The 23252-nt window shown below is 44.8% G+C and overlaps 2 protein-coding genes across 2 annotated transcripts; both read left to right on the top strand.

Moving 5' to 3' along the window:
• The first annotated feature begins 1432 nt into the window (after positions 1–1432).
• ints3 (integrator complex subunit 3) lies at positions 1433–20482 on the top strand. Its single transcript, XM_022205724.2, has 29 exons — positions 1433–1776; positions 2416–2499; positions 3339–3422; positions 3501–3614; positions 3722–3806; positions 3883–3949; positions 4072–4213; positions 4295–4424; positions 4605–4702; positions 4806–4997; positions 5081–5168; positions 5325–5404; positions 5809–5900; positions 5993–6099; positions 6555–6674; positions 6966–7095; positions 7226–7280; positions 7574–7677; positions 7764–7928; positions 8011–8164; positions 8252–8320; positions 8490–8565; positions 8639–8752; positions 8844–8892; positions 18068–18235; positions 18307–18407; positions 19051–19123; positions 19416–19572; positions 19755–20482. Exons 1-29 carry the CDS (start codon positions 1693–1695, stop codon positions 19830–19832), a joined length of 3060 nt encoding a protein of 1019 aa, XP_022061416.1. The 5' UTR covers positions 1433–1692; the 3' UTR covers positions 19833–20482.
• Positions 20483–20590: 108 nt separating this feature from the next.
• LOC127536145 (C2 calcium-dependent domain-containing protein 4C-like) lies at positions 20591–21809 on the top strand. The gene is made up of 2 exons (XM_051955710.1): positions 20591–20990; positions 21215–21809. The coding sequence occupies exon 2, from the start codon at positions 21217–21219 to the stop codon at positions 21718–21720; it is 504 nt and encodes a 167-aa protein (XP_051811670.1). The 5' UTR covers positions 20591–20990; positions 21215–21216; the 3' UTR covers positions 21721–21809.
• Positions 21810–23252: the final 1443 nt, after the last annotated feature.

The raw sequence follows: 23252 nt of genomic DNA, 5'->3' as shown, positions 1-23252 counted from the left end.
CGAGTGATGAAGGCGCTTCCGTGATTCGAGGTGAATCTGCGTGCCGAGCCTGTCATGTCAGTCATCTGCAGTTCTCTTTTCTATCATGCATAATGTCTTATAAATATCATTATCTGACTTTTTCACGGACAGCGATTTGGGGGTTGAAATCAGCACTACTATTAAAAATAGCAAAACTTTTTATTCACGTGACCCTGTTCTAATAAAGCACAAACAGCAAACAAAACAAATGGCGGAACTAAGCCAGCAAACTACTAGTATTTTTTTACCTTCAAAAGTAGCGACAGACTATTACATATTAACAACCTAAACAAAACCCTGACGTATTTTCTACGTCTGTCAACACAGACACTTTAATGTTAGCGGACTCTGTTGAATGGCTAAGTTACATAACCACAAACAAATCTCACAATATCACAGTAAATCGAGTTTGTGTTTTTTTTTTAATTCATGCCGAATTAAAGAGCTGCTCCTCACCATTCACGAGTGTTTGTTTCATATTCAACATCCTTAACTTTATCTTGTAAATTAGCGTCCGAAATTAAATGGGAACATTTGCAATGGAGTTCGTCAGCCGCTTCCACCACTGAACGCGGTAAACTAATTAATAGGAACTGGACTTCAAACAATTTAGACACGGCGTCTAAAAGCGTAAAAACTGCAATGTCTAAAGTGTGAGAGGAGACGGTGTATTTTTGGTTAAATTATACAATGTTCGCCGTCAAAGTCATTCATATAAACTGCCTGTAATGTGCAGCAAATAGTAGTTAACTGGCGCCAGCTCTTCAGTGACCTTAACGGGTCCGTACCTGTAGTACAGATGCTACGGGTACGGGTCCGTACCTGAAGCATCAACCTTGTAGATTAATCCTGAAGATAAACACCTTTTGTTTACAACATAATTCCATATGCTTTCTTTTATAGTTTGATGTTTTCAGTATTAATATACAATATATAAAGTAATTAAATAAAAAATCATTGAATGAGAAGGTGTGTACAAACTTCTTATAGTGGTAATGTACGCATATATATATGAAATTAGATCCCATGACATGAATAAGAATTAATCACTTGTCTGTTAAAATAAAGGCATTAAAAATATCTATTCTACACTGAGACACTAAAGGAAACTCTGTACTACAGTAAAAGTATACGTGAAGCTAAAGTATCAACAGCAACTATAGGTTATGCAGTAACAGAGTAGTACTTTCATATTGTAGTACTGAGTATTTGTACTTCTGTAATATTGCATTAGCACTGCAGTATTTGGATCAGTACTTTGTAAACAGGGTAAAGTTGTTTCCACGTTGGTGTGCTTCAGCTCTGCTGGCTACGGATTGGTTCTTGGTTTCGTCTCCTGCCATTGGTCAAGGCTGTTGTCACTCCTAGCTTTGAGATCAGTGATTGGTCAATGAGCAGTGCGGATCCGCCCCGTTCATCCGCTCCCTCAGTACGGATGTCCGTTATACTGCGGTCGGACAGTGTCAAGGAGCGAGTCTAGAGTCTTTGCTGGCCATCAACAAGTTCTCAAAACACTCATTAACCGCCCGAAGCGTCCCACTGCCAGGCCCAGAGCCTGATTACGGCTCTGAATTCTCAGTTACACCGACACAAACGCCGAGAAACCCCGGCGCCGCGCCGGGAGTAGCCCTTCACAGCTCCGCGGGGCCCGGCGAGGTGCGGCGGGAGCAGATGGAGCCTGCACCGGCGAAAGCAAAGCCGCAGGGCCGGCTCCTGGTGTCCACCCTGCTGGACGCCAAAGATGAGTTGGAGGAGGTAGGCTGCCCCGGGTTTGCGGGCCGGTTCGCGGGTATAGCCTGGGATGAAGCGAGACTGAACGGGTTTATGAGCAGTTAGCGGCGGAACGTACAAAGACAGGACTGAACCAGGCGGCTAGCAGGCTAGTTAGCACAGCTAGGAGCAGGCTGGCACTGTTCGCGTCTGTTAGGCCGGTGTGTGAACACGGCGCTAGAGCTGTGTAGTTCCTTTTGAGGTCGCGGCAGTGTGTGTTCACCGTGTTTGAGCTCTGAACAACGGTGCAACGGAGATGTAATGTCCCGCAGATATAGGATGGTTAGCCTAGCATGCTAACTCTACGTAAACAGAGATGAGACCATAAAGTGACAAGAGGCGCAGGCGCCGTGTTTCACATGTCAGAAGTAGTGAGACGTTGACAGTTGACCCTGGTCAATAACGTTTTATGTGATCAATATTGTTTATTGTGTTTTAGTCTGTTAACTATTACCTCATGGAGTTAATCAACCAATGTTTGTGTCTCGTGTTTACGATGGGTGTTGTTGTGTTTACTGTTGTGCTGATAGTTGTTGCAGTGGATAGTTGTTATTCTCTGTTGCATTTCTTGTTGTGTTTCTGTTGGTTGTTAATGTGTTTATTTGTTACTGTGTTTGTGTGCAGAGATTGGAGCGTTGTGTTGGGATCGTCCAGGCATTGACCAATGGGCTGTCAGAGAGAGAAGCCAATGATGCGCTGACCGCCAACGTAAAAAACACACAACTCCTACAAAGCACACACATACACACACAACTCCTACACAACAGACACAAAGCACACACACACAGAATTAGAGATACAGCTGTTCCACATTCTCTTTCAGTTTCAAATCGCTCTATCACATGGTGTGTTGCATGACATCTTCTACCTGCTGGCTGATCACCTGCACAGTGATCCACACCTCAGTCTGTCTACATGTGTCTGCTGAATGTAACGGGACCACATGACTGGACATAAAAACAGCAGGTTATTCTACTTCAGTGGTCGACTGTTTTTATTGGAGAAGTTCACAGACGAGGAGCTGAATCGAATGGAGGAACAGACTGAGGATGTCCAGATGGACAACAGGGCAACCAGAAGGACCAGAGGACACTCTGAACGGCAGGAGGACACTCAGAAAGACAGCAGGACAGCCCTCCTCTGGAAACTGCTGCCTCTTCAGGAGGAAAACTGTTGTTACCAAGATAAAACCTCCATGTTTCCATGACGACTCCAGCTGCTTGCCTCCTTAGTTAAAGACTCTGAGCTGGACGTCAGATAAAGACTCTGAGCTCTTTAGTTAAAGCTCATAACATGGAACCTCTGTTATTGTGCTGATTCCTGTTTTGTTTGGCCTACAGCACCAACACACTCTGAGCACAGACATATCTACAGACTCACACATGGAAACAAATACACAAACTTTTTGGTCCCACTTCGATCATGGATCCTGTGTCCCAAAATACTACAACAAATACAATATTTACTGCTAATACTGCTGGTATTACTTCAGTGACATAATTTACACACAGCCTGATACTGAATGCTTGTGTTTACCTGTCCTGCAGGTGTGTAAAGGTCAGCAGCAGCATGAGGAGGTGTGTCTGGGTCTGTTTACTCTCGTCCTCACGGAATCGGCCCAGGCCCAGAGGGTGAGTTACTGAGACATCATTAGTAATGTCTGACATCCCTGTGACATCACTGTAACATCACTGTGTGTATGACAACAGTGTTACAGAGACCTGACGCTGGTCAACAGAGATGGGATGAACATCATCCTGGTGAAGATCAACCACATCCTGATGGAGAAGTTCCTCAAGCTGCAGGATGTTCCCAGAACACAGGTAGGTAGACAGGTGAAACCTATACAGGTAGATACAGGAGGACACCAGCATCCCCCCTCACCTGGAGACCACCTGTCCAGGTTGTTAATGATGTGTTGTGTGTGCAGCTGGTGTGGCTGGTCAGAGAACTGGTGAAGAGTGGAGTGATGGGAGCCGATGGCGTCATCATGACGCTGCTGAAACAGATTGCAGGTGAGACTCTCAGGTGACTTCTGCCTCTAGCTCTTTATCCCTGCTGTGTCTCAGTGTGACATCACTCCATCCACAGGTGGAGACATTTCCACCAAGAACCTGTGGCTGGCTGAGAGCGTCCTGGACATCCTGCTGGATCAGAAGTACGTCTGTCTTTAAAATGTTGGATGAACTATCATATGTACTAGCAAGACTTTACCTTGTATCAGAAACATTTAATTTCTGCTGCTTCTCGTGAGACTGACCTGAGTGTGTGTCTCTGCAGGGAATGGGTGCTGAAGAGCGGGATGCTGATCGCCATGTCAGTCTACACCTACCTCCGCCTCATTGTCGACCATGGAACGTCAAACCTGCTGCCTCTGCGGCAGAAAGAAGTGGACTTCTGCATCAGCATGCTAAGGGAGAAGGTGAGGAGACAAGTAGGTGCGTGTGCTGTGTTCATTACCTGGTGGTGTCTCTGATAACTCCGCCTTCTTCTGCATCTGCAGTTCATGGAGTGCCTGATCATTGGCAGAGACCTGGTTCGTCTCCTGCAGAACGTCGCTCGTATCCCAGAGATGGAGCTGCTGTGGAAAGATCTGCTGCACAACCCGCAAGTCCTGAGTCCTCAGTTCACTGGTACACTACACTACCCATAATCCTCAGTTCACTGGTACACTACACTACCCACAATCCTCAATTCACTGGTACACTGTGACGATCAGTGATCAATACTTGATGAACAGAGTGATTATCATAGTGTGTCTCCACCTTCCTCTCTGTTTCAAATCAAGTTTCCATGATGTTTCCGTGTTCCAGGTGTCCTTCAGCTCCTCACAGCTCGAACGTCCAGAAAATTTCTGGCCTGTCGACTCACACCGGATATGGAGACCAAGCTGCTGTTCATGACCTCTAGGGTAAGACTCACCTGTGGTCCCTGTGATCAGATGAAACTCGAGTGTCTCTGACCATGTGTGTACTTGTCCTCAGGTGTCTCTGACTGTGTCTACCTCACCTCAGGTGCGTTTCGGGCAGCAGAAGCGGTATCAGGACTGGTTTCAGAGACAGTACCTGTCCACAGCGGAGAGCCAATCACTGCGCTGCGATCTCATTCGTTACATCTGTGGGGTGGTCCATCCGTCCAATGAGGTGCTGAGCTCTGACATCCTGCCGCGCTGGGCTATCATTGGCTGGCTGCTCACCACCTGCACGGTAAGGGGATGGGGCCACTCGCTGTCATCAAATCATTTAAACTCAGGAACTAATAATTAGTTACTGTGTGTTGATTTTTGCAGTCAAACGTGGCGGCGTCCAACGCCAAGCTGGCGCTCTTCTATGATTGGCTTTTCTTCAACCCTGAGAAGGACAGCATCATGAACATAGGTATCACACACACTCAGAACCTCCTGAAATATCAGAAAGACTTTTGTCTCAAAGTGAGGACAACTGTCCCCACAGCGACTGAAGAAGACAGTGTGTCAGAGGTGATGTCAGACAGGTGAATAAAAGCTGACCCTCACCTGTGTGTGTGTGTTTCAGAACCAGCCATCCTGGTGATGCATCACTCCATGAAACCTCACCCTGCCATTACTGCCACACTGCTGGACTTCATGTGCAGGGTAACTCACCGACGCTACGTAAAACTACACAACACAGTACACACCCCAAAAGAAGCAACACAAAACACCCAAACTACACAAAACAAAACCACACAAAGCACACAGTGAGACTGTTTTCAAAACAACAACATAGCTCTTTTTAACTACTTCTTCTTCCCTCCCCTCCTTCCTTCCCCTTCTTCCCTCCTTTCTTTGCCTCTTTTTTGACTCCTTCCTTCCTGTCCTTTCCCTTCTTCCTCTCCTCCCATCCTCTCCTTCCTTCCTTTTCTTCCCTCCTCTCCTTCCTCCTTCCCTCATTTCCTTGCCTCCCTCTCCTTCCTTCCTTCCTTCCTTTCCCTACTGTCCTTCCCCTCTTTCCTCCTCTCCTTCATTCCTTTCCTTCCCTCATTTCCTTGCCTCCTCAGATCATCCCTCACTTCTTTCCTCCGTTGGAGTCTCAGGTCCGTCAGGGTGTCTTCAACTCGCTCAACTTCATTATGGAGAAGAGGGTGCTGGCGTAAGAAACACTAACAGTTATTGATCTCTAAAAATTCAGCCTATCAGCTGTTGATCACTGATTATTACTGATTATTGATCTCTGTCCCTCAGTCACCTCGCTCCACTGTTTGATAACCCAAAGTTAGACCGAGAGCTTCGATCGATGCTCAGAGAGAGATTCCCCGAATTCTGCAGCCCGCCGTCCCCCCCAACTGAAGGTAACACACCCACAGACTCACAGCTACTGACACACACACACACATCTACTGATACACACACAACTACTGACACACACACATGGTTGTTTATCTATACCGGTGGGGACTTACCATTGACTCCCATTCATATCTAACCCTTAACCCTTACCCTAACCCTAACCTTAACCCAGACCAAAACAAAGAAACTTTTTTGCACTTTTACTTTTTTCAGTAACAACAACATGGCCAAGAAAACACTGTTTCCCCCCGTGGGGACCTCTTTTTTGGTCCCCACCATGACATGAGTCCCCACCTATATAGCACATAGTCAGGTTCAAGTCCCAACCAGTATAGATAAACACGTACACACACACACACACACAGCTAGTGACAGACTCAACCTACTGACACACACACTACTGACATCACTTCAGCAAACGCCACCTGACGTGTTTAAATGTTTCTATGTTGTGCAGTCAAGATGGAGGAAGCCGTTTCCATGGAGATGGACAACCATGTGTTGGACAAGGAGGACGGTTGCTATGACACCACAGAAGCCACCTTCAGCGATGACGAGGAGGAGGTCAACAACAAAGGTGACAACAAGAGATGACCAGTGAACCAGTTCATACTGGTTTACACCGCATTGAATGGGAATTAACCAGTTTAAAATTTTAAAAAATGGTATAGTTTAAACTGTTTAACAAAACTAGATTACGACGGTTTGAAATAAATCAGTTGATCCTGCAAAACTCAGGTGCATCCGGTTGAAAGACAGACTGTGTTGTTTAGAACTGCAGGTGTTCAGGTGAACTGCTGTTTGACCTTTTCCTTTATTAAAACTGAGCACGTTTCATCACACTGCCTGTCGACCAATCACTGTGCAGGAAAGAAGAGGGAGTTCAGGTTCCATCCAATCAAAGAGGCAGTTATGGAGGAACCTGCTGACATCACACCCTGGCTGGACCAATTAGATGACACTATGAAGGAGAAGGTGCAGCAGATTCAGAAGACCAGGTGAGACCCCCAGTTCTCCTTTAGATCCTCAGATCTTCAGGCCACATGTGTTACTGTCTGAAGTGTCATCAGTGTGAGGTCATTGACCTGTCCAGCAGGTGTGTTACTGTCTGATGTGTCCTCTTCTCAGTGACACAGAGACTCAGTGTGAGGTGATGCAGGAGATCGTTGACTTGATCCTGGAGGTGAGTTTAAGGAACGTTCCTTAATATTCTGATGGACAATTACTAAGCAGAGCAGCTGTCAATCATCACCACAGCCACCCTTGAGATCACAGCTAATAACTAATCAATGACTCGATCAGAAACTTGTGAGCAAACATCAACATGATAAGAAGAACATCACATGACACAAGCATGTTATGGAGGTTTAAATGGAACCAGTTGTACCAACTGCAACCAGACCGTTCTACTGGATCTCTTAATCCCAAGACTGTGTTGTGTTCTAATGTGCTCTGCTGTGTTCCTCGGTGCTGCAGGAGGACTTTGACACAGAACAGATGTCGGCTCTGGCTTCCTGTCTGGCTGAACTTTTCAAAGATCATTTCAGAGGAGACGTTCTACCAGAGGAGATCACTGAAGAGTAAGACTCACCTGTCTGACTTGCATGTCTGCCTTTGACTCACCTGGCTGTACCTGTGTCTGTCTGACTCACCTGTCTGTCCTCAGGTCCCTGGAGGAGTCGGTCTGTAAGCCCGTCTGTCTGGTATTCAGGAACCTGGTCACCATGCAGGAGGACAACAGCGGCTTCTCTGTGCTGCTCGATATGTTGGCTGAACTTTACCAGAAACAGCCGAAGATTGGTTACCACCTGCTGTACTACCTGAAGGCCAGGTAAGGCAGGTGTGATGTCAGAGCGGCAGACACACACTGATAGCAGAGTTAACCTGATGTGCGTGTGTGTGTGTGTCCACAGTAAAGCAGCCAATGGGAAGATGATGCTGTATGAGTCTTTCGCTCAGGCGACGGCTCTTGGCGACTTGCACACCTGTCTGATGATGGACATGAAGGCGTGTCAGGAGGACGACGTCAGGCTGCTCTGCTACCTCACACCCTCCATCTACTCTGAGGTACCTGAACTTCTCCTGAACTCTTGACTCTCCTGAACCTGATCTCACCTGTTGAAGATGATGACTGACCAAAATGTCTCTGTTCAGTTTCCAGATGAGACATTGAGAAGTGGCGAACTGCTCAACATGATTGTCGCCGTCATCGACTCTACACAGGTAAACATGTTGCTCTGATCAACATGTTAGTGTGCATCACCTGTCCAGCGTTGGTGGAGCGTCTACGTCACCTGTCCCCACATTGGGTGGGGCCTCTGCCTCATCTGTCCAATATGGGCAGAACCTCTGTTTCCCCTGTCTAGTAACAGTGTGTGATCTGTGTGTGCAGTTGCAGGAGCTGATGTGTCACGTGATGATGGGTAACCTGGTGATGTTCCGGAAAGACTCGGTTCTCAACATCCTCAGTAAGAAGTCTGACCTACAGAACATTTCCTGCTAGTTGTGTCCGCTCCGTCCTCATGTCTCTTCTGTCTACAGTTCAGTCTCTGGACTGGGAGACCTTTGAGCAGTACAGCACATGGCAGCTGTTTCTGGCACACAGCATCCCGTTGGAGACCATCATCCCCATCCTGCAGCACCTCAAATACAAAGGTATCAACACAAAACCACCACAGACAATCTAATGAATAAAAGTGCTGTTGTGTAGTCAGTTCTCAGCCTGTTGTGTGTCTTTGTGTTGCAGAACACCCTGAAGCCTTATCGTGTCTGCTGCTGCAGCTCCGCCGAGAAAAGTAGGAGAAAACAACAAACACAATATTACTGATACTCATTGTCATTAATACACACTGTCCCTAATATGTTAATAAGCTAGGCATCAGTCCCAGTGGAATATCCTTCACGCTTGGTCAGCTGTCATCTCCTTGTGTGGCTAAAGAGGCCAATCCTTGATAGACATGGCAGCCCACATGTTCATTCAGGGTTTCTGCAGGACATTAAAAAGCATAAAGAGTCATTAAGTTGATGCTGTGGAAATTAAGGCCTGAAAAAGCAATAAATTTGATTCTCAGTGGCACTGAAAATTCTTTCTGCAGTTTTCAAGAACATTTTTGACAATAATAATATGTAATTATCGACTGCGATTCGTCAGATATGTGCATCTGCATAAACATGCCGAACCATTGCGATAATTGTTCCAGCCGGTCGGGTACAATTGCCAAAAACTGCGAGTCAAATTGACCCGTTGTAAAGTTTGAAATTGTGGAGAAAAAAAATTCACAGTGAAATCTCTGATATCTATATTTTCAACATTTTTGGGAAATTTTTGAACATTTTTTGGTGGGGAAAAAAAAGAAATGCAAAAAAACATATTTCTTAAGAACATTCACAAAAAATCAACCAAAATCCAGTAAATTCCACAGGATTTTGGTTGATTTTTTTGTGAATGTTCTTAAAGAAAATCTTAGAAGTTTTACTGCTAATATACACACGTGGACAAAATTGTTGGTACCCCTCAGTTAAAGAAGGAAAAACCCACAATTCTCACTGAAATCACTTGAAACTCACAAAAGTAACAATAAATAAAAATTTATTGAAAATTAAATAATCAAAATCAGCCATCACTTTTGAATTGTTGATTAACATAATTATTTAAAAAAACAAACTAATGAAATAAGACTGGACAAAAATGATGGTACCCATTACTTAATATTTTGTTGCACAACCTTTTGAGGCAATCACTGCAATTAAACGATTTCTGTATTTGTCAATGAGCGTTCTGCAGCTGTCAACAGGTATTTTGGCCCACTCCTCATGAGCAAACAGCTCCAGTTGTCTCAGGTTTGATGGGTGTCTTCTCCAAATGGCATGTTTCAGCTCCTTCCACATATGTTCAATGGGATTCAGATCTGGGCTCATAGAAGGCCACTTTAGAATAGTCCAACGCTTTTCTCTCAGCCATTCTTGGGTGTTTTTGGCTGTGTGTTTTGGATCGTTGTCCTGTTGGAAGACCCATGACCTGCGACTGAGACCAAGCTTTCTGATACGAGGCAGCACATTTCTCTCCAGAATGCCTTGATAGTCTTCAGATTTCATCGTACCTTGCACACTTTCAAGACACCCTGTGCCAGATGCAGCAAAGCAGCCCCAAAACATTACTGAGCCTCCTCCATGTTTCACCGTAGGGACAGTGTTCTTTTCTTCGTATGCTTGCTTTTTGAGTCTATGAACATAGAGTTGATGTGCCTTACCAAAAAGCTCCAGTTTGGTCTCATCTGTCCAAAGGACATTCTCCCAGAAGCTTTGTGGCTTGTCAACATGCATTTTTGCAAATTCCAGTCTCGCTTTTTTATGAGTTTTTTTCAGCAGTGGTGTCCTCCTTGGTCGTCTCCCATGAAGTCCACTTTGGCTCAAACAACGACGAATGGTGCGATCTGACACTGATGTACCTTGACCTTGGAGTTCACCTTTAATTTCTTTGGAGGTTGCTCTGGGCTCTTTGGATACAATTCCAACGATCCGTCTCTTCAATTTGTCATCAATTTTCCTCTTGCGGCCACGTCCAGGGAGGTTGGCTACTGTCCCGTGGGTCTTGAACTTCTGAATAATATGAGCCACTGTTGTCACAGGAACTTCAAGCTGTTTAGAGATGGTCTTATAGCCTTTACCTTTAAGATGTTTGTCTATCATTTTTTTTCGGATGTCCTGGGACAATTCTCTCCTTCGCTTTCTGTTGTCCATGTTCAGTGTGGTACACACCTTTTCACCAAACAGCAGGGTGACTACTTGTCTCCCTTTAAATAGGCAGACTGACTGATTATGAGTTTGGAAACACCTGTGATGTCAATTAAATGACACACCTGAGTTAATCATGTCACTCTGGTCAAATAGTTTTCAATCTTTTATAGAGGTACCATCATTTTTGTCCAGGCCTGTTTCATTAGTTTGTTTTTTTAAATAATTATGTTAATCAACAATTCAAAAGTAATGGCTGTTTTTGATTATTTAATTTTCAATAAATTTTTATTTATTGTTACTTTTGTGAGTTTCAAGTGATTTCAGTGAGAATTGTGGGTTTTTCCTTCTTTAACTGAGGGGTACCAACAATTTTGTCCACGTGTGTATGTAATCACGTTAGATATGTTTAGAATTTTTTGGAAGATTTTTACTCATTTTTGGAAAATATTTACAAGAATCTTCTTGCCGGATTCTTTAAAATTAAAATTTTTAAGGAATTACAGGAATTTTCTTCCTGAAGGTTTTGCAATTTTTCAGAAATTTGGGGATTTTTTTTTGCTGAATTTTGACATATTTTTTTTAGATAAGAAAACAATATTTTTTGGTGCCCGTAAATGAAGACAACAGGAGGGTAAAAGTGGCCGGCAGGCTGGACCAGGTGGAAGAGAGCTGAGAAAAGGGGAAACGCAAATTCCAGCAAAAATGGCTAGAAAACGTGGATTTCAGAGAATGACTACAGCCTGTGGGTGGTCGGGTGGTTTCTGGATTCAAAAATAGTGAAATGTAGGTACAGTTTTCATATAAAAATCATCTTTTACAAAAAACCAAACCTGTGTAACTTGTTGAGTTCACGGCATTACAATTTTTACAGTATGGCATTAAAAAAGCATTACATTTGACTGGCTGATTTCTGCAGAAACCCTGTCATTGTCGGAAGGCTGGAAGTTGGGGCCACGCTTATGATGAGCCCTCTTCTCAGCCGAAATCTCATTTCTTGCCTTGTCAGTTGTCTCCACTCTGCCCATTGCCATTTATTGCGGTTTATGCTCCATTTTTTTTTCCAGATCCTAGGGTCAGCCTTGCAGTTTTTCATGTCGTGTTTACAGACATCTTTATAACGGAGAGTGGGGGCCATGTGCAACTGTCACCAGTATCCAGCTGTCCATACAGAATGTGTCGTGGGATTCATTTGTTAACCATGTGGTCACATGCCCTAGCCATTGCAGGTAGTGTTGACTGAGCAGGGAGAACATACCAGCGATTTTAGTACAGCGAGTGTGTCACAATAAGGTATTCTGTCTTGCCAAGTGATACCTAGTATACGACAGTGCATATAAAATGTGTTTTGACAACGCTCTTGATGCCTGTATGTATGCCATGTTTCGCTGCTGTACAGTAGCATGCTGAGTATACAGGCCTGGTAGACATGGATCCTTTCGTTCGTTGTTACTAGCTTGTTAGGTTGGCCATCGAAGCTGTGACTTTCACTACATGCCTACCAGTCTCTTTGTACAGTGAGAGATTTGCAGAGATAGTCGATCCCAGGCGCATGAAATCCTCGACCACCTCAAGCATGTGATTGCTGATGTTGATAGAGGAGTTTGAATTACACCCTGAGCCATGACTTGTGTTTTTTATCAGGCTGATTGTTAGTCTAAATGCAACATAGGTGTTGTTAAGTCCGTCCATGAGTCTCCGTAGGTCTCCTTTTGGCTGCAAAGCAAGCACAGCATCGTCAGGGAAGAGCAACTCCCCCAGTAAACCTACTGACATTTTGGATTTAGCTTTCATTAGCCAGGACAGATTAAACACTTTCCAAACAGGCTTTGGAGAAACACACCCTTGGTAGATGAATCGAAGGTACATCTGAGCAGTAGCCAGAAGAAAATCCTGAAGAGTGTAGGGTAGGTCTGGGTGATAAATTGAATTAATTTGATTAATTCACCTTTTTAAAACCTGACGATTTGAAAATTTGACAAATCGTAAAATCGAGGCAAGCATAAATATATGGTTGATGCTACGGGTACGGACCCGTACCCGTAGCATCTGTACTAGAGGTACGGACCCGTTAAGGTCACTGAAGAGCTGGCGCCGGTTAACTACTATTTGCTGCACATTACAGGCAGTTTATATGAATGACTTTGACGGCGAACATTGTATAATTTAACCAAAAATACACCGTCTCCTCTCACACTTTAGACATTGCAGTTTTTACGCTTTTAGACGCCGTGTCTAAATTGTTTGAAGTCCAGTTCCTATTAAGTAGTTTACCGCGTTCAGTGGTGGAAGCGGCCGACGAACTCCATTGCAAATGTTCCCATTTAATTTCGGACGCTAATTTACAAGATAAAGTTAAGGATGTCGAATATGAAACAAACACTCGTGAATGGTGAGGAGCAGCTCCTTAATTCGGCATGAATTAAAAAAAAAACACAAACTCGATTTACTGTGATATTGTGAGATTTGTTTGTGGTTATGTAACTTAGCCATTCAACAGAGTCCGCTAACATTAAAGTGACTGACGTGCAGTGTCTGTGTTGACAGACGCAGAAAATACGTCAGGGTTTTGTTTAGGTTGTTAATATGTAATAGTCTGTCGCTACTTTTGAAGGTAAAAAAATACTTGTAGTTTGCTGGCTGTTAGTTCTGCCATTTGTTTCGTTTGCTGTTTGTGCTTTATTAGAACAGGGTCACGTGAATAAAAAGTTTTGCTATTTTTAATAGTAGTGCTGATTTCAACCCCCAAATCGCTGTCCGTGAAAAAGTCAGATAATGATATTTATAAGACATTATGCATGATAGAAAAGAGAACAGCAGATGACTGACATGACAGGCTCGGCACGCAGATTCACCTCGAATCACGGAAGCGCCTTTATCACTCGGATTACCAAGCCGGCTCATTAATATTTATGTGCGTCGGATTACCAGCCAATCACAAAGCGCGTTCATCAGCCGGCTCATTATTATTCATGTCCGTCTCATTAATATTTATGATAAGGGAAAGTGCCGTATCCATGGCCACAGGCTACGGGTACGGGTCCGTATCTGTAGACACTACCTAAATATATAAAAATACAGATTCTGCTTCTGCCTTTCACCACTTGTGCACTGGCGTTTGCTTCTGCCTCTCATCTCCTTCCGCCAAAACACTCACACCCCTGTCATGGCGGACAGAACAGCAGACGAAGAGTTGGTCGCGAGAAAAGGGCCTCATGTTACATCGATTATATGGAAGTGGTTCGGCTTTGACAAGACTGACACAGAGCAAACTACAGTCATGTGCAAGGTTTGCAAAAGTACTGTGAAAATGAAGAGTAGCAGCACAGCTAACCTCTTTCAGCACCTCCGGCAGAGGCATCCTAAAGAATGGTAAGAGTGCTGGCAGCTACGGGAGTGCAGAATGGTTAGCACTAGCCATAGCAAACAGACCACAAAGAAACAACAAAAATCGATTAAAATCGTAATCGTCCAAGATGACTAAAAAAATCAAGATTTTATTTTTTGGCCATATCGCCCAGCCCTAGTGTAGGGGCAGTGACGCTGCCATGTGTCACCTCACTGAGAATGGAAAACGGCTCTGTCAATGATCCATCAAATGATGCTCTGCCAATCATGCATCTATGAAATATTACCAAACTGTGCAGTTTTGTGAGGCAATCAATTTTCTCCAGAAGCCTAAATAGATTCTTTTGACTCACCTGGTCAAATGCTTTGGTCAGATCTATGAAGGCCAAGTCCAGAGGTTTCTGTTGTTCACTGCTCTTCTCTTGGAGTTGTCGTACTGAGGGTATCATGTCTATGGTGGATCTGCCTGCTCGAGAACCACACTGAGACTCTGGATACGGATGAGATGTTACCCTCTAAAATCGAGCTAAAATGAGCGGTGTAAATACATTCCTGACTACACTTAGGAGTGCTTCACCACTCTAGGCTTGCGCTAGCCGATCGCCACAGTGCCACTGGTGCATCATTTTGCTGAATGGCGCAGTCATTCTGAACCATGTGAGCAACAGTGGCGCTCTATTTTTCTTGTAAAAAGCAACAAAAAAGGGTTTGACTTACTTTTTCTTCGAAACGCCCGAGCAATAATATAAGAAAAACAAACTTTTTCTCTCGGCAGGCGTCGGAAATGGTCGGAGCCACCCAAATCTTGATCACGGGTGGCTCCAAGATTGGCCAATCACAGAAAAGCATGCTATTTTTACTGCGTGAAATCTCTGAACGGTGTGCCACAAGGCGAGTCATTTGCGATCAGGAAAAGCGAGAAAGAGGAGGTTTTTGTTGAGTTTATGCTACAGTTGTGAGATGTGGTACATAGTGAGGGTTGAAGAATTGGACATGAAATTAATATTTTCATGGGTCAAAAAGTTTTGATCATGAACATGTTTCAGGAACAGGTTTTTAAACGGCCAAATGCATATATACATGGGAATGTGTCCTCACCCCTGACTGCCTGTTTTTACGAAAAGAACATTAAATTTGGATCTGAAAGTTTAGCAAAATGATATAGACTCACACTTTGTGATGATATTCAGGACTTAGACTTAAATGTTTCACGTTGCTCAGAGCAGCCGAGAAGGAGTGTAAAAACGATGAAAATAACAACATACATACATATAAGTAGAAATAAAAATAGGTAAAATAGAACTGTTAAATTGAGCATTTTTTACCTCAAAATGCACCAGAATGCTAGCCTAGCCGCGCTAGACCCAGCTCTTAAGACACAAGGGTCTAGGGCCGCTCGACAGGGAGGGAAGCGGGCTAAAAGGTTGTCTTTCAAATCACTCTGCAGCAATTGGGTAGGTATACAACCAATCAGCGCAACGAATAGGCTGACGGAGTTCCTAGAGTGCCGGCGGATTGTGGCTAAGTCCCATTAGCTTCCCAACCAGCGGAGCCAACTGGTATATTAAGGATTTGCCATGTCCCGTCGGCATAAGTCCAAATACGTCTTTCTTCTCAATGAAACACTTAACTGCCGTCCTTTGTTTATCTTTCAAGTTGAATTTTAGCTTCAAATCTTTAAGGGCTGTGGCCAAAGCCGAGTCGAAAGATAACTGTTTATTGTGCGCCGGTTGTTTCTGTCAGAATCGTCGCGCCTCTGTCGTCACTTAGTTACGCCCGCCTTCTGACTACATTTCATGGTGACAAGACCCACCCTGGCAGAGAATTAAATTCGTTGCCGTGGGTTGTCTAGCGCGGCTAGGCTACCAGAATGCAGGAAAATGACTCAATTTTTTTCCGCTGTCACTGACACAGAAATTTGTGGCTTTTTGTGGCTCATTGTTATTCTTATGAGTGAGCCACAGTGGCTCTTCATTTCAAATTCCTAGTGCAAGCATAGCCACTGTAGTTGTTGCAGTTGCTACAGTACTTTGTTCTTGTATAGTGTTACTATGGTAGAGTCACGCATGTCTTGTGGCACTTTGCCTACTCCCCAGCACCTTCACAGCAAATTGTACAGTGGCTAGAGTAACACAGGTTTACAGTGCTTGAATACCTCCAGAGGAATACTGTCATTACTAGGGGTTACTGCTGTGACAAGATGTGTTTTGAGCCACCTGCTAGCGGGTCAAGTTCCTTCCCTTTCCATAAGAACGTGAAGTTCTTTTCACTGGAAGGTAGTCTTGTTTCCTGTAGGCCTGCAACACTGATACCCAGCAGTTTGAGCTCCCTCTCAATCACAGCTGTTTTCTGAAGGATCACCTGCTGAGGTTCATCACCAGATTCTGCACACATAGCTGTAGGTCACTGTCAAAGTTCCATCAGCCCTTGAGGCAGACCCAGTCCTGTAATGATGACTGGAACTGCTGGGCCCACTAGCCAGCGTCTCGCCTCCCAGTATGACTGACCCCCAATTTCCACATAACGCGAAAGTGCCGCGCAGCACCGCGCTCTTGAATCGTACTGCGCAGCACTTAGAACCCATTCTCTTCTATCAGACAATTTCCACTGCACGCGCTGTGGAGCGCCAGCGCCGCGTCCCTGAAGCACCGGCGCGCGCCACGGCGCTGGAGATTCGCTTCAGGTCTGTTTTCTGCGCCGCCGCTTCAAAACCTCGTAAATTCACTGTCGTTGAGAAAGCACCAGACAGGAAGTTAAACTGGAACTTTCAAAATAAAACACAATGCACGACCTCTCGGACGTAAATTTTTTCCTATATGTTGTTTTTTATATAGAATAAACCATACAAAATTAACTATTGGATAAAGAAAAGCACTTATTTGAGCTCAAAACATAAATCATGCACTCACCCATACTAGAAGTACTATAAATCACACAGCAATGTGGCTGGGACGAGCAGAGCGACCTTGTAGAAGCGAAATGAGGTGTGGTTTATTTATTTTCTGTTTATATCATGTGTTGTTATCGCGTGATATTGCTATTCACACGAGAGCCTCTCCGAGGAGCAGCCCTCCCCATCCGGACGGCGCGGCGCTGCGCTTCGTGTGCTTTGACTTTCGGAGCAAGACGGCGGCACTTCGCTCCGCTCCGCTCCGCTGCGCGGCGCTTTCGCTTTATGTGGAAATTGGGGGTGAGAAGTGTGGACCTTGTGAGAGGTGACGTGCAGTTTACTTTATCACAATTTCCAACCATTTGTGTGAGCCTGGGCAAAATTTTATGGAGATACTGGGCTACCCTGACACCAGAATCAGCCTCTCAGCCTTACCGGGCAGATCCAAGGGAGCATGGTGCACAACACTTCCTGATAGAGTGGATTATGTCTCATGCTCTGTTGCCTTGGGGGCTCCAGTCCCAGTTTTCTGTTGGGGTTATCTTTCTTGGGTGAAATGCCTTCCTGGGCTTCAGAGCTTCACCTGCTCTGCTATTTACCTATAGTTGGAATGACTAGTCAAAAATTTCCAAGGTGCTGAGCTTGACCTGTGCGTGTCATGCTGTAATTTTGTGTACTGGTTGTGGTGGGTATCCTCCTGATAAATCGGTATGAACCAGTGCCCCTCACTTGGTTTAACATTACTGACTAGTGGAGGTCCCAGGATATGGCCAACAGCGTCTACTTGGAGCCATAAATAAATGAGAGTTGGGTAGGTGTTGTGATCCCACCCATGCCCGTTCAAAGCATGCATCATGTAGGGTAAAGAAAGGTGCTACCACTAACACTCAGCCCCCCCACTCTCTCATACACACTGTCACTGATACACATTGCAGGTCTGAGGGTCCCTCTTATGTCCTTTGATGCTCCTTTGTCTGTCTGTCTGTCCGTCCTTCCAGGCCCAGTGAGGAGATGGTGAAGATGGTCCTCAGCCGTCCCTGCCACCCAGAGGATCAGTTCACCACCAGCATCCTGAGACACTGGGCCTCCAAATATGATGACACACTGGGAGAACATATCAAGGCCCAGCTGATCAAGAACAACAACCAGCCACGCAAGAGACAGAGGTGAGGGCAGACAGACAGATACAGTTAGACAGACTGAGGACACGATAAACTAACTTTCTGTTTGTCTTCAGTCTTCGTAGTTCAAGCAGCAAACTGGCCCAGTTGACTCTGGAGCAGATCCTGGAACACATGGACAACCTGAGACTGAGTCTGAGCAACACTAAGAACAACTGTAGGTTCACACACAGACATTGATCAATAACTGCTAAATACTGATCATGATCGGGTCAGTCATAGTATTTGTTTAGTTCTCTGCAGTTTTATTAATTTCGCCACATGTGATCTCAAGACTTCCCAGAATTTTACAGACAGATAATTCTGATAATAAGGAGCCACTGTAGTCCAGCCTAGAAGTTACAAATGCATGGACTAGTTCGTCACTGTCACTCTGAGACGAGATGTTCCTGACTTTGGCAATACTACATAGATGAAAGAAGGCTGTTCTACAGATTTGCTTCAGGTGTGTGTTGAAGAACATTTCCCAAACAACTCCAAGGTTTTTACAGTGGAACTGGATGCCAAGGCATTGTCATCTAGAGTGACTATCTGGTCAGACATTGTGTTTCTGAAGGGCTGAGGGCCAAATACAATAACCTCAGTTGGTCTGAATTTAAATGAAAAAAATTATTCATCCTAGGTCCAGTATAGAAACCAGCAAGATCCAGTAGGAGCAGTACAGAAACCATTGAGATCCAGAAGAACCACTGTAGAAGCTAGTCCAATGCTGCCTCTGTACACTTGGTCTCAGAACTTTACAATTAATTATTAACATACTAATTGTCGTCTCTGATTGGTTGAAACAGTTTCTCTGTCAGTCTTCACACAGACTCCGATTCTTCAGGCTCTACAGCACGTTCAGGCGAGTTGTGATGAAGCACACAAGATGAGGTACACAACACACACAATAACACACAGTAACGCATGCACACAACACACAATAAAATGCACACAGAACACTATGAAGCTTGTTTTATGCTTGTTGCGTCTACGAGGTTTGTGCAGCTTGGCACAGACAAATTACGATTTGGTAGTAGATGCCACATGGAGTATGAAATCACAAACATTCTCTTAAGCGGATTTCCAAGCATCTCATCTCCGCACGGCTCGTTCGTGCAGAAAGCATAACCCAGCTTTAACACTCTGAGCGTGACCTCACTCTTCTCCTGATGACATCGCTCAGGTTCAGCGACCTGTTTGCACTGGCTGAGGAGTACGAAGATTCTCAGGCGAAGCCTCCGAAGTCTCGCCGTAAAGCTCCCGCCTCCTCGCCACGCTCCAGGAAGGGAGCGGCTCCGCCCACCAACAATGAGGAGGAAAGCGCCTCCAGCAGCGCCTCGGTACGTAACATGATGGCCAACTGGGTCAGAGCAGAACCAGACCACTGTACAGATCTAAACAGAACTGAACCAGGGACTGGCTCCAGGTTCTGTTTTGGGGTTCTGGACTCAGTTCTTGCATGGTTCTGACTGAGTTTAGGACTCGGTTGTTGATGTGATTCTGAAGCGATTCTGTTTTGCAGGAGGAAGAGGACTCGAAGCCCAAAGCTCCGAAGAGGAAGAGGAAAGGTTCATCGGCCGTCGGATCTGACAGTGACTGACGGATCCTCTGACCAATCACACGCCAGCTGCCACAGAGACCGCCAGCCAACTGGCCCCGCCTCCTCCCGATGACACACTGACCGCCGCTGGAGGGGGCAGGGCTCCAAGACGCCACAGACTTTAAATTCATGTGATAAACTGATTTTCACGTGCTGAGACTGACTCTGTTTCCATGGAGACAAGAACCGAGCGGGTCGACGGTCGCCGTGTGGCTTATTTCCCAGGATGCACTGGGAGGAAAAACTATAAACTCTGACACCAAACAGATTTTTAACAGCAGACATGATGATGATGAGGCTGCTTGTGGTACCTGTCTCATTGTTCTTTTTTCAGTCAAACCTGTTTCATCACATCTTAATATAAAACTGGTATTTGTTTCCGGGTCTGTCTGGTTCTTAAGGACATAAAAATCTGAATCGTGTTTGGTGCGTTTCTCACTGAAAATGTGGAAAGTCTGAATGACATTTTAGAATGGAGGCACCAAACTTAGATTTTTCATGAATTTACTGATGGCGTCTCTCGAGGTGACGCCTTCTGTCCTTCACATTAAACCTGAGGCTTTACGCAGATTTCATGTTTAATTTACAGAGTTTTTGTGATAAAACTGCCAGTTTACTGGAATAAAGATTTTTTATTCAGTGAAACCTCAGCAGCTGTTTCCTGGTTTCTAGTGTTTTAAAGTTAAAACTTTCATGTGTTACAAGACTGTTTAGAAATCTAAAACACTGAGAAATAAAAATGGAAGTTTATGGTGAAAAAATGTGACTTTGAATCTTAACCAGAAAACTACGATAATTGAATCAGAAAATATAAATTATAATATATTCAGCGTTTGTTACTGGGTTAAATATAAATTCAGTTTAAAAAAAAAAAAAACACCATAACACTCAGAGATGACCATAGGGATGCTTCTTAATTTCCACCTTCATTAAGGTGGTCTGCAGGTGTGACAGTGAGCAGCCTCTGATCATGTGATTGATTGGATCCACCTGCTGCTGCTCTTATATCCCTTCAGAGCAGGTGAGTTGACTTCCCCTCCATCAACTGTCAGTTTGAAATGACTTCAAACCATTGATTTGCTCTTTTTTTTTTTCGTTAGCAACTTTTTTGATCTGCAAAGGAGTTCCAGTTAAACACGCTGTGCTTCACCTGTTCAGGTAAACTTGAGTTTTTAACTGTCAATTTAAAAATGTGGTTTACCTGCAAAATCTCCATCTGCAGCTCAGTGTCTCTGTGTCTGTGTCTTTGCATCTGAATGTCTCTTTGTACCTCTGCTGCTTAATGTCTCTTTGAATCTCTGTAGCTCAGTGTCTTTTTGTGTCTCTGCAGCTAAATGTCTCTGTGTGTCTCGTCAGCTGGATGTCTCTTTGTGTCTCTGCAGACATGTCATCCGTTAAACCCAGATCGTCATTGCGATCTTTGGTTCTGACACCGGACCGGATCCCGAGCTTCTTCATCCTGTCCAGCTTGTCTCCGCAGCCTCAGAGGGCTGAACCAGAGCGAACCAGGCTGCTATCTGACCATGATGAGACCCCACCCAAGCCCGCCTCCTCCCACCAGTACCTGCTCCATCCTCGCCACGGCCCTGCTGAGTCAGCAGACACGGACCTGACAACCCGGGCGGCCATGTCTCTGTCACATGTCCCGAAAGTGACGACTCCTTATGGCTTTAGCGCCGTGCTGGCTGCGAGCCCCTGCACGAACCGGAGGGAGTCCCTGTTTCACCGGAACAGACCGGTGACGGTGACCGAGCCACAGGAAGCAGCGGACCCGTCTCGCTTCCAGCCTGTTAAAGCTCTAGGTTTGCAGGTGATGAAGGAGCTGAGGAGACCTGCTGCTGCTCTGAAGGCTCTGAGTCCTGCAGCCCGAAGGTCCGCCCACCGATGACATCAGCAGACACACCTGGCAGGTGGAGCAGGTTCAGCAGCTGCTGTTTTAAAATCACATCAACATAAAATAAAGTGTTTTGATACGAACTACAAGCTTCGTGTGTTTTAAGTGTTAAAGTGATTTTTTTTGTTCCACAAAGCTTCTGTTACATTATGTCTGCATAAAAAGTGCAACTGATCAGTAATTGGACGCATCGATCACTGTGATGTCGCAGAGAGCAGCTGACAGACGATCAATCCACTCACACATCGTGCTGTGATTCAGTTGGTCAGCTACAGATCAGTAATTAGTTTTACTGTATCAGTTTTAATAATATAATTCAAAATAAACAGAACGCTTCAATGTTGCAAATGTCATTTAGAATAAACTTTTATCTCACAACAGAACATGTACAGAGAGATGGCAACTGATCACAATGAATATCAGTTTCTGTGGAGTTATTGATCACAGAACTACAAGACATTGTATCTATTGTTGATTTTTCTCTTGTGGATGTTTTGTGTGTTTGTAATGAGACAATATGTAATTTACATATTCAAACATGAAATCTCAGAAAATGCTCAGTGTCTATTTCAGACATTTTATCATTTTCTTACATTTTTTGGATACTTGAGAGATGCATATATACTGTATACTACTCACAATGAGTTAAGGATATTGTGAGCTCCTCAGTGGATTCCATACATATTTCAGTGATTTTGGTAATGGGGAGACAATTGTATCAGGGTGCTGGACACACCTCATTTTGTGTTTTCCATGTAATGGTCTCACACTGTACAGTGCGCCTTACATATTGGGGCCAATACCCAAAAATAGAAAAAGACAGCCCTTTTCAATGTCAACATTCTGGGGGTATAAAAAGCTGGTATTGTCAGTAAGTCATTCCCAGTTCATTATTCAAGCAGCCATGAACACATGACATCACTAACGGACGAGCAGCACCACCTGGCCATAGCGCACCTTCAGGTCGGTAGCAGGCAGTCAGATGTTGCTGGTGAACTTGGTGTGTCTCAAAGTGTCATCAGCAGACTTGCAGCAAGACACAGAACTACTGGCAGTGTTGGTGACAGACCCAGGAGTGGAGCCCCTGAGTGATGGACTGCAATGATGACCAGTACCTAAAGACCTATGCACTCATACACCGTCATGCAACTGCCACACAGCTGCAGGCCTGTTTACCAGAAGTGAGGGGTACTAGGGTTTCCAGACAAACCAGCAACCAACTCCACCGCTTTGGCTTGAATGCCAGACGACCGTTGCAGGTGACTCCACTGACACCAAGACACCGCCGTGACCGTTGTCAGTGGGCACAAGACCATGTGACCTGGACAATGGAGCAGTGGTCTACCATCCTGTTCACTGATGAGTGTCGGGTCACTTTGCACAGAAATGATGGTTGTCAACTTTGCTGGGGAAAGCAAGGTGAGCAATATACCAAGGTCAACATGGTCCCCAGGGTTGGCTTTGGTGGAGGAGATGCAACATTCTGGGCAGGCATCACCTGTCAGTGCAAAACAGATTTGTGATTT

This window comes from Acanthochromis polyacanthus, chromosome 11 (assembly GCF_021347895.1).
Source record: "Acanthochromis polyacanthus isolate Apoly-LR-REF ecotype Palm Island chromosome 11, KAUST_Apoly_ChrSc, whole genome shotgun sequence".
In the NCBI taxonomy this organism is placed as follows: Eukaryota; Metazoa; Chordata; class Actinopteri; family Pomacentridae; genus Acanthochromis; species Acanthochromis polyacanthus.
The sequence above is the reverse complement of the archived record's forward strand: the minus strand, read 5'-3'. Positions and strand labels throughout refer to the sequence as shown.

Excerpts from the sequence above, each read along its gene's own strand:
- ints3 (XM_022205724.2), top strand. The coding sequence starts at position 1,693 with ATGGAGCCTGCACCGGCGAAAGCAAAGCCGCAGGGCCGGCTCCTGGTG. Across the intron at positions 6,675-6,965 it reads GGAGGAGGTCAACAACAAAG|GAAAGAAGAGGGAGTTCAGG; the intron begins GTGACAACAAGA and ends ATCACTGTGCAG. Across the intron at positions 7,678-7,763 it reads CCAGAGGAGATCACTGAAGA|GTCCCTGGAGGAGTCGGTCT; the intron begins GTAAGACTCACC and ends GTCTGTCCTCAG.
- LOC127536145 (XM_051955710.1), top strand. The coding sequence starts at position 21,217 with ATGTCATCCGTTAAACCCAGATCGTCATTGCGATCTTTGGTTCTGACA.